Consider the following 18,666-nt stretch of genomic DNA (forward strand, 5'->3'; position numbering starts at 1 on the left):
GCTATTTTAGCTAAAGTATAACGTAATGCTTAAAACACCAAAAGGGGTTCCCGTCCTGCTTTAGATATAGGCTATACTTATGCACTCTATAAATGAAATCCTTGTTTTACATACATACATCTCTGTAATGGTCCAGTCTTGTGACTCTCCTTCCACTCTAATCCATGTCTGTCTGTCTGTCTGTCTGTCTGTCTGTCTGTCTGTCTGTCTGTCTGTCTGCCTGCCTGCCTGCCTGCCTGCCTGCCTGCCTGCCTGCGTGTGTGCGTGCGTATGTGAAAGTTCTGTGGTGACAGTGGTGTTATATTTGGACGGGTGGATAATGTACGTCTTTCCAGCCAGAGTCCAGTGCTTATGAAACAAACTGCTGTAATTTTATTGACCATATTGAGTGTGAAACACATCAGACTGTTTTAGTAATAACCAGTGATTCCAATACTCTGTTTGAGAGAACCACCAGCGCGATGCTGATGTCACCTCCTCTCTCTTCCTCCTAGACGTCACAGGACACACCTTCCTGTGTGTAAAGAGGAGCAGGGATCCCCAGTCAGACTTTTAAGAGCCGACCACATGCACTTTACAGAGTTTATTCCATTAAAGTAGGCAATGTTTGCATATGAGCCATGATTCAAGGACTGACAGAGTATATGCTGCATGTAAAACTATATTGTACATACTTATTGAAAGGTCATACTTTTCTTTGTATATGTCACAATAACTATCTCCTATAACAGCCAAGACATGTTTTTTAACATGCATGCTACTGGGGGCACGTTCGGAAATGGCGCACCGGAGCGCACTTATTCGTTTCGAGCAATATGAGTCCCCAGCGCCGGTGCAGGGCAGGGTTGGAGACGTTGGCCTTATGTGGCCATGACGCACCATGCCACGTTTTAAAACATTGTATCCTGGTTAATGCAGATTAAATTCACACCGATTTGCCAGCATCAATTGATTCAGTTTGGGTTGAATTGAGTTGCTTCAAGTTTGCCTATCGTCCCGCTACAAATTGTATATTGTAGCGGGACAATATTATACGAGGCATGCGGGAGAACTATTTTAGCGGGACAATAAATCAGGCAGGCGGTGGACATTATGCCAGACAAGTCAACACTAACTCCATTGAGCGCCACCCTCTGTATATCACGTGAACAGTGGCAGCCGTTAGCCACTGCGCAAAATTCATGTTTGATTTAAAAAGAGGGGGACATGCATCTTAACCAGTGTAGTGTATCGTCGCGTTAATTATGCAATAATATACATTTGCATAGTCAGTGGGAGAAGAGATCAGTGTCTGATATATTACCATTATATTATTCCAATGCTCATATGCCACACTGACAAGTAGAAAATGCTCTTTAAAATAAATAGATGATTTTGGGAGTTCTATCAGTTGTGTCAGAAAAGTTTGAGCACGTTCTCCGCGGATACGACGGGCCAGCTGGATGTATTTGGGCATGAATCTGGTCACCCTCTTGGCGTGGAATGGGAAGTAGATGCTCTCACAGACTCGCACACTATAGTCTAGTGACTAGGCCTACTCTAGTTGCTCAGTCATTGCATTGCTATAATTTACATTACATTATAATATAATGTAAATTATAGTAATGCAATGACTGAGCAACTAGATATGTATAATGTGATATACATATTATGTGTATCACATTATACATATGCCAATTCAATACCGTCTATATCTTATCCAAGTAACATATCACGATGCAGTGCAGCATGCGTATTTATAACTCATAGATCAATTTGTTATGTATGCTATTTGTAACTGTTTGTTACTTATATTTTAGTTATTTATCCTTGTGTTGAATATTTCAATATAATTTCGGGGGCTTTTTGTTATTATAATAAAAAAATACGTGTCATATTGTCACAGTGTTTTACAATATAGTGTTTAAAAATCCCGGATTTATATGCACAAATTGTTTTTAATAATAACATGCACGAAGAGGAATTTATGCCTTCTGTTGTTCAATTTGGACTAGGTCACAAATTGCTCATGTGTTTAATGCTGCACTAATCCCCCCTAAAATTGTTTTACGCGCTCCATACAGTTTGATTATATGGCTGTTGGGAATCATGCACTCAATTGTAGGCTATAAAATATGGAATTACCTCTGAGTCCCTTATGAAATAGAGTAGACTACCGGAGATACTTGTATAATAAGCAACGGCTGATTTCAGAATGAAGTGATTTAATAAACACGCAGTTACGAAACAGTAACAATATATATATATATATATATATATATATATATATATATATATAATATAACGCTGATGCTCCTAGGCTTTTAGTTATCGTAAAACTGTAAATATACGGGTATTCTTCGGTATATATTATTCACTTCATTTGTATGCAAAATAGAGTAGCCTATGGCAGAATAATTTATTTCGGCTGGATGGTGTTGAGCATTCGTTTCCCCGTAAGTAATCGCAGTTCTGGCTAACTTTGTTTCCTACACATACAATTCATTGACATGACAACTATATTAAATAAAGGAACATTCTTTAAATGAAGTTGTGGGGGGCTCTTAAAAGAGCCTTTGTGGGGTAAAGGGGCTGTGTTCTTTTTTACTTCTTCTTAGCGGCAGCCTTCTTGGGTTTCGCCGCCTTGGGCTTCGCTACCTTCTTAGCTGGGGCTTTCTTGACGGCAGCGGGCTTCTTCACCTTCTTGGGACTCTTCGTCGCCTTCTTCGGGCTCTTCTTGGCTGCTGGTTTCTTTGCAGCGGCAGCAGGCTTCTTTGCCTTCTTGGGAGATTTCTTAGCGGCTGCGGGCTTCTTGGCCACTGCCTTCTTCGGAGACTTCTTTGCCGCGGCGGGTTTTTTGGCTGCAGGCTTCTTGGGTTTGACTGCTTTCTTTGCGGGTTTCTTTTCCTTCGGTGCTTCCTTGTTCATCTTGAAAGAGCCAGATGCTCCGGCACCTTTGGTCTGAACCAGGGTGCCTTTAGCAACCAGGCTCTTGACGGCGATCTTGACGCGGGCCTTGTTCTTCTCGACATCGTAGCCTCCGGCAACCAGAGCTTTCTTGACCGCAGCCAGGGAGACACCTTTGCGTTCCTTGGAGACGGACACGGCCTTGACGACAAGGTCAGCGACACTAGGGCCCGTCTTCTTGGGTCGAGGTGCTGCCTTTTTCTTGGCGGCTTTAGCCGGGGCGGCGGAGGGAGCTGGGGGGACTTCTGCCATGCTGTAGAGTTTCAGATGCACTGAACTAAACTCTTAGTAGAGAATGTTGTAAGAGGAGAAGGGGGTGGAACTTAAAGGATATGTGAGAACGATGTAGACTCAACCCACTAGGTCAGTACTCTGTGCTGCAGAATACTGAGACAGTTGTGTTTTCTCTACAACTAAAACTAAATAACATACATACAAAGAAATGTATTAAAGTCATACAAAAAACTCGATCAGATAGCAGACGAGTTTAGCTTCATAATCAAACCATGTGGAGGGTTGAGGAGTCCTGTGTTTTGTTCAGGGGCGTTTAAAACCTCACTTGTACACCCTTACATGTACAGTTGTTTGTCAACTTTCCTCTGTCATTTGTCTTTTAAAATAGTTTTACCATATAATACCCTGTTCCATATTTGCTGCAGAGTCAGCAGAGATGTCTGGGTTTGGAATGAAAGTAAATCTAGTCGTTAGGGACGTTTCAGTTGGGTTTCCAGTGTCTGCAAACACAGCTGTTGGCCCTGTGGAGACTTATCAGAGGGCACTTTATCTCACTCTGCTAAGCTCTTGTTTTGTGATGAGAAATCTGACATGTTTCAGGTAATTTCACACTCAAATGTATAATTCAATTCAATTCAATACCAATGGATGCCATTTGCAAAAAATATGACATAGCTCAATAAAATGTAAAATAGATGAAACACCACACATTTGCAGGCAACTTATATACATTGACACGAAACAAGACAGGAACGCCCCAAAACGTCACATCCGGGACATTTACCCTGGCAGAATTTTCTATGGCTGCCAATGCAACTTTTTCCAATCCTTAATCACATACGGACAAACATCTATGCCGATAATATCTAACTTGCGGAGGTAGCGTGCCTTGTCCACGGGCAACAGATCTTTCAACGTATGTCATTGCAAATAAGTTTGATAATCGCTACTCTGCGCAATATTGTTTTGGAAATGCCGCAAATTGCATTGCAGTGAACGAGAGCAAATCACAGTTTACCCGGGGGGTGGTGACTCCGCCCTGAATACGCGTTTTCGTGTCAATGTTCTTTCTTTAACTATTATTACATACACAATTTTTGACCGCTTCTAAAATGTCTTATATATATTTTTTCCCTCAAGAAACATTGTGCCAGTATGTATGTGTATACATACTGTATGTGTTACATTTAAATTGGAGAGTGGAATAGCTATTAATTCGAATTGAACTATAGATTTACCCTAAATGTTTATTTATTATCATATATCCCTAGTCCGGGTAGTCCCCATACCCTAGTTATATTTTAGGGAGACAATTAGACCAGAATGCCTGTGATCTTTTTATTATACTTCGTAAATTTTCATGTATCACAGGCATAGATCGCTTGCACCCTTTCCCCCTCACTGTTTCTTTTCCCTTTTTACAGTATGATGAATTCCTGTTCTGTTCTTTAACTTTAGAAGTGTCTATTTGTAAGTTTGATTAATTGAACAAGGTGGACCCTGTTGTAAACAAGTGTAATGCTTAATTGGGTCGTCCACTCACTCACAGTTAACAGTCTTTGTATTGAGTATGTGCTTGAAATGCACTGCAAACTGTTAATAAATATTTCAATCAATCAATCAATTAATCTGAACCTTGAATATAGGGCTTAAAGCCAAAAACAATCCCAAGACTGAAAATGTTTTTTTGCAAATCTGCACTGATCTCATTAAATGACCCATATGAAATCCTCAGGACTGAAAGTCCCCAGAACTGAGAACTTTAACCCCTTATGCGCGTGACATCATCATACCCGGAAGTTATGCGGGAATGTCTACTGAGTGGCAAAAAACGTATTTCTGGCCTTGACAGCCATACATCCAAACAGAGAAGTCCTGTTTGATTGCATTAAATTACTTTAAACAACATTTGTGTTTGATGAGGGGGGAGGGGCAGAACACCACCAACAATCAGCAATCAAACACAAATGTTTGGTCAACCCATGTGACTCCAATGAGTCACACTTTTCATTAAAAGCAAATAGCCCATTGTCATGTAAACTTGAGAGGTAAACTTGTTTAACCAAAAATAGTCACCCAATTTTATTCTAGTTTATGATGGAGTGATTTAAATCACACATTAAAATCTTGTTAATTCAGTTAGATGCATTATTATTACTGATTAGTAAATTAGATCAGTAAGACCAGATCCCAAAGCCTATGGTAATGAATAAAATTCAGTTTCTACATAACTGTGGATATGTTAATATAGCCTCTGAATATATATAATGCAAAAGGTTGGCTGTTCAATGCAGCACTATGATGTAAGTATACATGTAAAGAGATTGTATTAGACCTAACCACTGTCAGTCCATGAATCATATAGCTCATATGCAAGCTTTAAGCACATGTTGCCTACTTTAATGGAATAAACTCTGTAAAGTGCATGTAGGTGGCTCTTAAAAGAGCCTTTGGGTTGTTGGTAGATCAATAAGCTCTACAAAGTGGTGTCCATCCTGGCATTGTATGCATCTAGCTGGGCATCAAGCTTCTCTGCAGAAAGCGGCTGTTTTTTGGCACCACCAGCACCGCGTCCGCCTCTCCCCCGGCCTCTGGCAACACCTGCTCCGCGGCCTCCACGTCCCTTCTGCTTGCCTCCAACGCCACCAACACGGCTATTCATACCTCCACCTCTGTTCAGACCCTGCATGGGAGGCCGTCGCTGGTTATCAATCTTTGAGGTGACGAGCTGTATGTTCATGGGGCGCCCATCAAGTGGCATGCCGTTGTACTGTTTCATGGCCTTCAGGGCATCTGCCCTCCTTTCAAAGTGGACATCTGCAGTCCCCAAACCCCTTCCAGAGCGGTCATAATGGACAGCAGCCTTCTTCAGTGTACCAAACTCTGCAAAAAGTTCCTGGATATCTGCTTCAGAGACACTAAAGTCCAGGTTTGAGACAAGGAGCCTCCCTCCAGTTTCCACACCAGCTCCTCCACCACCAGCATTGTCGAACATGTCAAGCTGTTTAGGCCTGCTGTACGGCGTAGATCTGCCTCGACCCCGGTTGAGGTTGCCTCGGCTCCTCATGGGGCCGGAGCTGCCGGTGGCTCTCCCGGTGGCTCCCCCGGTGGCTCCTCCAAGACGGCCGCCACCACGGCCACCACTGCGGCCTCTGCCTCCGCGGCCTCCTCCTCTCTGCGACCTTTTCTGTTTGATAATGTCATCTAAGGACATATCAATTTTATCTGCCATTATGCCCGAGCCTAATAACGCTAAACTTAGAATTAAATGGAAAATGGTAGTACAACCTAGACTCTAACTTGGTCCGAAACCCTGTCTCTCACTGAACGATCTTGCCTGGACAACGTTGAAGATTCTAAAGTGAATGAATGATGAGCTCAGATCCTCCTTGTTATAAGTGTGCTCTGAGGACCTAAGTGAGGACAGGCAGACTGCTCTGCGGTGCCAAACCTGTTTTGCTGTCTTTGTTCTCACCAATGGTCTGAAACCGACATGGATTTAATTTGCACATTGACTGGTTGTAGCTGAAACCTTTACTATATATATATATATATATATATATATTTTGTTTGCAACATTCATGTTTTCACACTGTTTATTTGGTAATGTTGAACTATCAAGACTTGTAGCATCAGTTGACTGAGCCTTTCCAGCCCTAGCCCTAGTGGAGTGAGGTATATTAATATTTATTATGTTTTCTGTTTTAGGTTTCATTCATGATTTACTTTAATTAATTGTATTTTGGGTTTGATGGTTCGTTTGGTTTGGTATTTGGTTATGGACTTATGGTACGTTTACTTGGTATTGTATTGGTCTTGTTTTGAAATGATTTGATTTATTGTATCACTCACACTGTATTATATTGACTATGAATTAACCATTGTATTGTTGATGGTAATCAATTGATGTATTTAATGCACAGATATTATTGTTAAACTATGAAATCATTGATTTGTAATATTTATTTTCTAATTTAGAGTTTTCACGGTGTTCCAATGAACACAGGGCCTTCTCCGTGGCCGCCCCCCTCTGGAACGCTCTCCCCAAACACATCCGAGATGCTTCCTACCTTCAAATCTTCACTGAAAACCCACCTGTTCACAATCGCATTCCCATGCTGATGTGTTTTTAAAAATATTGTTATATGCACTGTTTTATTGGTTTTATTCTTTTAATTGTTTTTTCTAATAAAGTTGTCATTTTTTCTTGTCCCCCCCTGGCCCCAACACATGTAAACTTTGTAAAGCGTCTTTGAGTGTCATGAAAAGCGCTATATAAATCCCAGATATTATTAAACTGAAATAAACCAAGGATTTAACGTGTGATCAACATGCAAATTATTTAAATCATCTCAATCACTCACTCAGACATTCCGCTGCACAGCTCTACCCTGTTGGGGAGGGGAGGCATTGTTTCCTTGTATTGAACTCACACCAAAACCAGCAGTTGTTCACACTTCTGTACCAACTTACAAAGCAAGTCTAGAGTTTTGGTTTAAATCTAATCTACATGTCTATTCAGTAGCTTCTCAAAGCGCAGGTGAGGGTTGAGCATGTTTCTAGGCATCCAAATTTAGTGTAACAATTGTTATCAGACTAATCAGAGTAATGAATACATCACAGTACAATATCACAACCACATTAAGGTTTAAGGTTAACTCCCTCATGTACTTGAGACTAACTGGCTTATATTTGAAGTATTTCTGATATTACTAATAGTCCTACAACAAAACAAATGAATGAATGGCATTCCAATGTTGTCTATCTAACTTTATATATCACTATTACATATTACATTACCTATCTTTTCAAATGATACTGACAAGATGCTTACCATGATAGTGTGAGCATAGTGAATTTGTGATATCTAACCATGATGATGTGATACTGACCATGTGATTGCAATAATAACATATTTTGTCTCACACCAGCCTTTTTACAAGGTGGGACCGTGTAAAATGTGTCGATTTTTACAATATGTATAATGATCCTATCCTGAAGAAGGTCAGTAGACCGAAAGCTTGCTAAATAAATACATTGATTGTGCAGATCTGAGTGTGCAGAGCTTCCCTATATTTTTCTCATGTTCTCTTTGTGGCTCCAGCAAATTTTTTTCAGCGGATGAGCGGTGGTTCTTTTTACAATATGTATACGTTTTTTCAGTGGATGAGCATGGTTATTTTTACATTATGTATACTACAATAACGTTGGCTACAAACTGAAACTGTATATCAACTATAAATATAATGTGTTAAAAAATCACTGATTAGTCAAATAATTCGTTCTGTATACACCATGTTATCACAATTGACTGATTACACATTATCAGTGGTACATGCAGGACTGTGTCAGTGAAACCATAATCAGACCAGACACCAAAGTTTATTGAAGATTTAAACACGTTTTGTTTTCTGTAGTTGATCACAGTAAGTTATTTGTCCACAAATGGACCAAGTTTTCAGCTGACAATCTGTCATTGGAAGTCAGGATCATCTCCACCATCATGCTGACTTTAACTGGAGTGTGTTTACTGGGGTCAGAAAACCTTTCATTTATATCAAAATTAAGGACAGAACAAGAGTAGCCTATAGTTTATTTATGGTATCAAGTCGCCATGAATGTCTGCCAAAGGGATTGTGAGTATTGTTGTTAATGTGACATAGTTTAAAATGGTTTAGAATAAATATAAAGGAGGAAACACTGCTCGGACTGTGGATGATGTTTTGAGCATATAACTTGAAAACCAGAGTGCTGTTTTTACCTATAAGACATATTAATGAAAAAAATGCACGTGTGCATAACTGGTCAGCTCTTTGTTGCATTTCATAAAATAAAAGGTATAGTTTGTGATATGTTGTTTTAATCGAGGAGAAAACACAAGTGGCACAGAGAGAAGATGTTCTGTCTGTGTTGTCTGTTGTCTTTGTCACTTTATCCCCCATATATGGAAATTCCTTAATTTGCCCAAATTGGTGCGTCAGTCATACCACAGTCTACCACATGACTGACGTAATAAATAGACTGTACCCCAAATACTGTGGCAATGGAATACTGCCATCATTATACCCACAGCACTGATAACAGCTACTACACATGCATGTTGAGGCAATGTTTAGTTTTTAGACATTGTCAGGCAAAGTCATAATACAGTCATCGTATACGTGAGTGACCTAACGTGATCGACTGAGAGGCATAATCTACGTCATGCATTGGTGGACAGACTGTTCAAATTATGTGATACATGCTAGAAAACTAACACAGTAATTCAACTACCCTTAGATTTTAACTTTTCAAATACAGATAACAACCCTATATATATATATATATATATATATATATATATATATATATTGACATGAGGGGTGGGGTGACCAGAGTTTGAGGCGCATGTCGCTTTGAGGGAGTGAATCCTTAGCTTGTTAGCGATGTCCTTTAACCCTTGAATAATGTTTCCATCATGGTTTAATGTAACTCGCCATGGTATTATATATAAGACCATGGCGAGTTACATTAAACCATCTGTTGCAGTTTGTTATCTATATATCACATGAACAGTGGTCACTGGTAGAAGTTATGCCACCAACTGCCGTATTCATGTTTGAATACGGCCCCCTATCTTCCACTGCTGGCCTGTTCGTTTTGCCTAAAAAAATGGCAACTAAAAAATACGGGAAGCAGCTTTTTGCTTCTACGGGCCGTCGGCATGGAACAAACTCCCACTGTACCTTCAACAGGCAGCCTCTGTATAGACATTTTTAAAGCACAGCTCAAGACCCACTTCTACACCCTTGCTTTTAATTGATCTTTTATTTTTTGTCCTCACTGTGACTATATTGCATTACTGCTTGTTCTTTTTAATGTTTATGCCTTGCTTTTCTTTAATTTTTTCTCCATTGCTCTGTAAAGCACTTTGAGCTGCATGTCATGAAAGGTGCTATACAAATAAAGTTTTATTATTATTTATTTTATTTATTTATTATTATTATTATTACCTTACATACAAGTAATGCTTGCCTACAAAATGATTATGAACAGTGTATATGTGTGGAGAGAGACTTTGCTTTCTTTTAAATACCCTTTACATTTTAGAATTATTGTCTGGTACTTTGCTGGGTATTTTATTGTATTTGTATTATTGTATATGTATGCATTGACCTGAGCAAAACAAATGTCCCTTGTGTATAATAAAGACTCTCTCTCTGAAAGAAACCGTCTCTGGTCAGGAACCTCCTTCCTTGGGAGGAGCTGTTCAGCCACTAGCACCGATTGGAGGGGAGCTCGTACACACTCAGCCCTCGCTCTCATTCATTGGTGGGGCGCACAGCCGCACATAGACAGTAGCAATAGAATGTGTGCTGTTGAACGTATAAAGGGTCTCGCGCGCCTCTACACCAGCATATTTCTTTTATATTCAATTCCAGAAATAAACCTACACCAAAATGAGTGGTCGAGGCAAAACCGGAGGTTAAATGGAGCTGCTTTGTAACCACAACGGAATGCCCCATGCCAGACTGTGCAGAACTAGAGACAATATGGCACTTACTCGTAGACTGCAAGAGATCAAAAACAATCTGGAGCAAGATGTACGATTTAGGTGTGAAGGTGCCATGCCACAGAGACATTTTGTACGGTATCTTTAACTGCAGAAAAGAAGATTATGATATATTTTGGGTTTGTATTTGTGTGACAATTTTTAGGATCTGGACAACTCGGAGTAGAATGTCAATAGACCATGTAGTAATTGATGCAAACACTGTGTTTAAACATATTAAAACGGAACTTAAAAGGAAAAAAACAATGGATCTTAAGAGATTGCACACGCACCTAAACTGGTCCACCTTGGCACTGTAGCCTGCCTGGACAAGATAATCTTTGTAACGTGTGTATATATATATCTTTTCTGCCTTGTCCTGATGCGAGGACGCCCTCTCTGGACATTTTATATATTTATTAATGTTTGTACTGAGTGTGTTGCTCTGGGGGTCTTGTTGCGTGCCAGCGGATAGTCACACATGGCACCAAAGCATGGTGCTGTCTGCTGGCGGGCGGCGAGACCCTCAGAGCGGCACATACAGGCACGGGCGCTTGGGCTTTAGGGGGCGACGCGGAGAGTATACATCGCATCAACGGATGGTACTGTGACGCTCGCGCTCCCTGGCGCCTAAGTGGCTGTGAACTAAATGTTTTTGATGTATGTATTGATGATGTTTTATGTATTATGATGTATGTAATTTGATGTGATGGTTTTTATACATTGACAAGCAGCATATATGTTTGTATGGATTTTCAAGTTTCGATATATGTATGACTTGTAACTGTGTGGAAATTTAATAAAATACTTTAAAAAGCAAAACCGGAGGATAATATACTCATCTGAACTATAAAGCCGCAGGCACCGGTGGTGTCTGCGGTACGGTGGTACCTTTAAACTAATTCCTCTCATATCTGAGATATCTGAGATATCTCCAAAAAAAATAAAAAATAAATAAATAACGGTGAACAGAAAGCACGACTATAGGGGAAATGCCCCCTGCGGGGGAGGACCCCCGGTCCGAGCCCGGAGACCGGACAGGGCGGCACTGGGCTCGGATTCGCTTTATCGGACATGGAGAGCCTCCGAGCAGAAGCGTGGTCGGACAGTATCTGCTCAGAACGAGGTGGATGGAAGTGAGTGAAATATACTCCTTTATAGCCCTACCAAACAGGAGAGAGTTTGAACTCTCTTTCCACCGTGAAGGTTCCCTGCGGAAATTCAGCACCCTTTTTGCAGACAGATCTGTAGAGGGCGAGTGGAAGGACTTTGAACTTCATTCCTCTGTACCTGTCGACACACTCATTGTCATGATCAAGTTCTGGACGGCAAGGGTAGCAGATTACGACATCGAGCAGTACCTGAGCAGGTACTGCACACTCTTGCGTCCAGTGGAAAAACTCCTGGACGAGTTTGGCTTGTGGTATGGGATCCGACGCTACAGGGTCAAGCTGCATAAACCAGGCAGTGACGGGCGACCAGTAGACCTCCCTAACTCCATTTCCCTGGGGCCATACAATGGGAAAATCACCTATGCAGGCCAGATACAGAGATGCTATATCTGCCAGTCCAGATTTCACCAGGTGAAGGAATGTGACATTGTGAAGTGCTGGAAATGTGGTATGACTGGCCACAAGGGGAAGGAGTGTACTAGTGCCGGAGTCTGTAGCCTGTGCAATGAAGTGGGGCACACTTTCTTCACCTGCCCACAGTCGTACAGCAACAGAGCAAAGCGGCGGCAGCAGCAAGATGCGGATACAACCCCGGAGCCTGAGGCAGCAGCAGGAGAGACAACAACAGACAGCCACGTCAGCCAGCAGAGACCGACACAGGACATCCCGTCAGCTGACAGCCAGCTGACGTCACCTGACAGCCAAACGACGGCAGGTCCAGCACCACCCGAGGAGAGGCGGAGACCAGAAGAGGAGACTCCGCCCGCGGACAGCAGCCAGCAGATTTCAGTTCCAGCAGCACCCGAGGAGAGGAAGAGACCAGCGGACAAAGAACCGGCACCTGAAAGGCAGCAACAGCGCACGAAGGCCACCACCAGCGGGCAGAAAAAGCCAGCGAGCAAGCCCTCAGCAACGCCGAGGAAAAAGCCACCGAGCGCAGCCCCAGCGGAGGAAGCATCGACATCGCAGACGGACGCAGCGGCTGCTGTGCCAACAACATCAGCTCCAGTGCAGCTTCCCCCTGCCGACGCGCAGTCATCAGATCAGCACATGGAGAGTGCTACGCAGGTCAGTCTTCCCAGCTATCAAGTGCCGAATTATGCAGACACAGAGGACAGAATAAGTGACATTTTGCGGGATTTAGAGACTAACGAAGGTCAAACAGCTCTCGAAGATGCGATTGACATTTTGTGCGGATCACAGTCCGAGGAGCGGGGTCCTGTATCCACCTTATTGGTGTCCACAGAGAACTTCCCTCCCTTACAAGGCAAGAGAGACAGACAGTCTCCTGAATTACATAAGAATGGGAAAAAACCCAAAAGCCAGGGATTGAAAAAGCCCTTTAAAACCTGATGATGAAATATGTAGGCCCACTACTCGCCATAATGATGTTTAATATTGCCACAATCAATGTAAGGGGAATACAGCAAGAAAGTACTAGACAGGAGAAACTTAATATAATTAAAAATATTAGAGCTGATATTATTTTTGCACAAGAATTGCGGCTAAAAACACTGGCTGATGTAAATACTGTTAGAGAGTACTGGTCCCACGGGTGGTCGGAATTTTCAATTGGTGCTGACCACGTCGATGGAGTCGGTATTTTATTTAACACAAAAAATGTAACAATTCAAAGGAAACGAGAAATAATACCAGGCCGACTTCTGGTCTTAGACTGTATAGTACGGAAACAGAAAATGCGGCTTATTAATGTATATACAACCCCGCAGCGATGCGAAAAGATATGTCTTTTTAATAAGTTGAGAGAAGTTTTGTGTGGAGGGCAGTGTATAATTCTGGCCGGTGATTTTAACACTATAACAGATCTTAAAGATAGAATATCAACAACCGGTAGTAACACAGGCCTATATGATAGAGCGAGTAAAGTTTTGAAGGAAACCTGCGAAAGTCTAGAAATGAGAGATACTTTTAGGGTGCTGCACCCAGATGCAACTGGCTATACGCGTTTTGACTCAAGGGTCAAGACGCGTATAGACAGAATTTATGTGTCAAAAGACATTAGTGTGAACACATAAAACTGAGGCTTGGGTTAATTCCGACCACCTGGCAGTGAGAGCTACTATTAGCTTTCACGCCAGACCCAGAGTAAACAACTGGAAACTAAACATCAATTGCTTAAAAAATCTAGAGTTAATACAGAGTGTTAAAAATGAGATAAACAGAGTGAAGGATTTAAGAGTTCTTACTGAATCAAATGTCGAATTATGGGAAGAGATGAAGAGATGCGTAAAAAGGCAACTAATTATAAAATGTAAATACTTAAATATAGAACGAAATAAAGAGTATAATAAACTAATGCAACTATATGTTGAACTCAAATGTAAAAGTAGCCCACTATCAGAACATGATGAAAAGAAATTAGACGACATTACTAGCACTTTGAAGATTTTTAATAACGATTATTTTAATGCAGCTAAAGTACAAGCAGGCTTTGATATGGACGAACCAGCAAACATACGAAAAGTTATAGAGAAATATAAAGAGAGACAGGAGTTTAACTGTATAAATGCACTGACAAATAAACATGGTCAAATTGTAAATGATGATAATGGAATAATGGAATTGATTGTGGAACATTTTAAGGAAATGTATTGTGGTGATGGTACTTTGTTGGATGCAGAGGCCTTTTTATCAGAGGTGAAAAAAATAGATGGAGTGCACTTTGACACACTCCTGGGTGATTTCACAAGCGAGGAAGTAAAAAAAGCAATTTCTTTGTTAAACCGAGGGAAGTCTCCCGGCCCGGATGGCCTACCCTCTGAATTTTATCAGGTCTTTGCTAACGAACTTGCTGATATTTTGGCCTCTGCATTTAATGACGGGTGTTTTAAGAAGTCAATGCATGACGGGTTTTATCAGGGTACCATCTCTATGATCTTTAAAAAAGGGGATGAAAAAGATATAAATAATTGGAGACAGATCACACTAACTAATATAGAATATAAGATACTCGCCAAAATCATAATGATGAGACTAAATACAGTATTAAACGAAATAATTGAAAAAGAACAGACATGCGCCATTAAAGGACGTATGATGTGGGACAATTTAAATAGGATCAGAGAGATGATACACTCGCGTCATGAGCCTGGCTTTTTTATTGTTGGCTTTGACCAAAAGAGAGCTTTTGATTTTGTAAATAGAGAATATTTATCGGGTGTTTTAGATAAATATGGGTTTCCACAGGTATTTATAAAAATGGTTAAAATGTTGTATGCAAAATCTCAGGTGGCGGTAAAAGTAAATGGAAGGACGTCTAATTACATTGACATAAAGAAAGGGGTGAAACAGGGCTGTCCGCTGAGCGCAGCGCTCTACGTTCTGGCCATCAGCCCATTAAAAAAAAAAAAAAAAAAGATAACCGAATACAAGGAGTTCGGATTAATAGAACGGCAGCCAAGGTGTCCGCATACGCGGACGATGTAACTGCCTTTATAAAATCGCAGAGAGAACTTGATTATGTCAGAGAACACTTCCACCTCTATGAGCAGGTCGCGGGGGCCAAGCTAAATGAGACCAAAACGGAATGTATTTGGATAGGAGAGGAGGATCGGAGGCCGGCCCTGCTCATGGAGGTGAAAGAGGAAATGAAAATACTTGGCATTTTCTTTGCTAATAGGGACTGTGCTAAAAATAATTGGGACAGAAAATAAATTGAAATACATGCCGAAGTTGAAAAATTGAAAGTTAGGGACACAACTTATGAAAAGGAGAATAGAGATTGTAAAAACATTTATTTTGTCAAAGTTATTGTTCCTGGCCACCATTTTTCCGCCACCTGAGAAATGCATAACAAGAATTAATAGGATGTGTGTACGTTTGATTTGGGGAAACAACCGGGAGGTTACCAAAAGGATTTTTATGTTTAAAAATGTCAAAGAGGGAGGCCTTGGCGCAATGGACGTCGGCAGCAAAATAATGATTGCATTTTGTAAAAATGTGGCTAGGGGCATTCTGTGTGGAGCAGCTTGGGTAGGAGACCACAAAACATGGAGAAAACAGAGGGGCAGGGGCAGACTGTCACTGCCATACTATAAACTGGCATATGGGGACTTTACCAATTACCACAAAACATAGCAATTTAAATATTAACTGGGGAACCCAATCAAATAAAATAATATATAATCTAATAAGAAATAAGATATATGGAGGTATGGTACTTTTTAAACACTGCTCCTTTGAAGAAAGTAAAAACCTAGTAAATAATTTTAACAGTGGCCTCGTCACTGGGAAGATGCAGGACGTTATGTGGTTAACTGCCCACGGTAGACTTCCAACTAGAGCAGTGGTTAAATGGAGCTGCTTTGTAACCACAACGGAATGCCCCATGCCAGACTGTGCAGAACTAGAGACAATATGGCACTTACTCGTAGACTGCAAGAGATCAAAAGCAATCTGGAGCAAGATGCACGATTTAGGTGTGAAGGTGCCATGCCACAGAGACATTTTGTACGGTATCTTTAACTGCAGAAAAGAAGATTATGATATATTTTGGGTTTGTATTTGTGTGACAATTTTTAGGATCTGGATAACTCGGTGTAAAATGTCAATAGACCACGTAGTAATTGATGCAAACAAATTGGGCCTGATTCATTAAAAAGAAATACGCCACCGTTACACTGTGGCGGAAACATATATCGTATTTATCCGTCCGATCAAGCTACGTTGAGATGACGTGGTATTCAGAGAAGCTGGTGTAATCACTTCATTCATGCGGATCGCTGAGTGTATCCTTTCCGCATTTTCCCCAAGCGATTCGCCTGGTGTCGCCTGGTTAGTCGGAACATCCACGCCCATTCTACACCATATAAGGCAACAGGAAATCTCGAAATACGTCATCATAGCCGGCACAGAGGATTCCCAAACTTTAAATTCTATACAACAGCGCGATGAGCTTGTATAAGTTAATTTTGACAGGAGGTTCTCTGCACGGACAGATCTTCAAGCAAACAGCGCGAGTTATATTTTATAAACGAAACTTGCCAACTTGGCACGCATTGCTTCACTCGATCCTTAAATGTCAGAGTTAACTGATATGAGAAAGAAGTTAATTTGTACTGTTCACCACACGACCAAATGCTATATTACAACTCGGCAATGATAAGCCCTTACTGATGAATGCACTGCAGGGTTATAAAAAAAGAAATAACACTCGCCTGCAGAAGTAAAATAGATATCCGATGTATCAGATGTAAATTAATTTCATGATGTCGTCATATTAAAATGATTCGCGGGACACGGCAAACTTGATTCATCTCATGATGAGATCAATGTAGTAGCCTACAGCATATAGCCTACACAGCTACAACGTTGCCCATATTATAATTAATTAAGGTGAGCTGGCTTAAAACTGACTGACCAAATTGCACGCGCTGATGCCATAATGTGGATTTATAGCCCTCGTCGTGACTGCTGTCTGTCTGTCAGACCGGCATGTCTGTGAACCATAGAATGCCATATAGATAGACCATATAACAGTCGGGCCGGGCCGTGTTCTGTCCTTGCCGGGCTCACCGCGCCGTTATATTAATTTTCCAATGTAAATTTCACCCAGATTGGACCCCCCCCCCCCCACACACACACACACACACACACACACACACACACCGACAGTCAGAGAACTGACTCACTAAACAACACTAACACACACTAAACAACGTTGGATTCGTACAGTGCAGAATGCAGATAAAAGGCCCTATGTTCTTATTATAATTGTGAGTTTGTTTTTTAACATGCAGCGCGAGTCCACGGGAGCCGATCTACAAGCTCACAACGCGTTGCACTGCGAGTAGCCTAGAGAAGGCTGTCAAGTGAGCAGCGCAATCGCGCATGCTATAGAAATATCCTAATAAATAAAATAAAAGGTGTCGCTTGCAGGGGCAGTTTCCTTATGGGACTTGCCTCTAGAATGCATGCATCTTATATACAAGTGAAAAGGTGTACCCATACTCATTCTTCATGCTCTATCTCCGACCGAACCACACTTTTACCACACATCTCTATATGCAAAATAAATTCGCCACCCTCCCCGAACTGACATAGCCTATTTTTTAGCCGTTCAAGTTTCTTATTTACTCTGCAAATATTACTTTTATGAAAATCACGATCGAGCCAGCAGATAAACGGGTGCCACAACACGCCGAGAAACAAGGAATTTAACCACGCTACTTGCATACACTGCAACTCGCTTACAATTCGCAAACCTGGCAACACTGCCTGCCTCTTACGTCACCAGCTCTGCTCCTCCTGGCCTCCGTAGTCCGTCGCGCTCACAATCTGTCGCAGCCATCTTGCTTTTCTTTTGGATGGGCGAGTGGACATTTAATGCTAATAAATTAATTATAGGTCCAGCAAGCAAATCATGATGGTCTGATTGTGCTCAATAGGTCACAATAACATTCCGAAATTAGGTGTTGGGTTTTGTATGGCATTTTCCCCAGTAGTAGTTGCATATCTATCTCAGCTTTTGCCTGATAGCACACATGCTAACGTCAGCAGCCATAGCAACATACAGTGTGCGCAGACATAACATGAGTTGTTTACAACACAAACACACGGCCTTTTCACCACGCAATACACACAACAGCTCGGGAGTTATTAAACCGAACGTGGACGCTGTTTCAGTGTTACATTTGCTGCGCATATCGGAATAATTGTAACGGCATGCATGATAAATGTAACAACGCTAAAAAACACCATTAAACATATCGTTTTCACCTTAAAGCTATTACATTTCATTGAAGCAACTCCTTAGCATTGTTT

General features: G+C 41.3%; 2 protein-coding genes across 2 annotated transcripts in view; both read right to left on the reverse strand.

Annotated features, from left to right (window-relative positions):
- Positions 1-2,583: 2,583 nt before the first annotated feature.
- Positions 2,584-18,666, reverse strand: part of LOC308335386 (histone H1-like) — a gene marked incomplete at both ends in the record, with an annotated part of 327,443 nt that continues 311,360 nt past the window's right edge. Inside the window, one exon of the mRNA XM_080792407.1 lies at positions 2,584-2,640. Within this exon, the coding sequence (XP_080648533.1) occupies positions 2,584-2,640 (57 nt within the window). The remainder of the gene's footprint in view (positions 2,641-18,666) is intronic.
- On the reverse strand, positions 5,657-6,412 carry LOC308335856 (THO complex subunit 4-like; the record flags this gene model as incomplete). Its single annotated transcript, XM_080793074.1, has 1 exon — positions 5,657-6,412. One exon carries the CDS (start codon positions 6,410-6,412, stop codon positions 5,657-5,659), a length of 756 nt encoding a protein of 251 aa, XP_080649200.1.

This window comes from Protomyctophum bolini, assembly GCF_963924005.1.
Source record: "Protomyctophum bolini genome assembly, chromosome: 20".
Taxonomy (NCBI): domain Eukaryota; kingdom Metazoa; phylum Chordata; class Actinopteri; order Myctophiformes; family Myctophidae; genus Protomyctophum; species Protomyctophum bolini.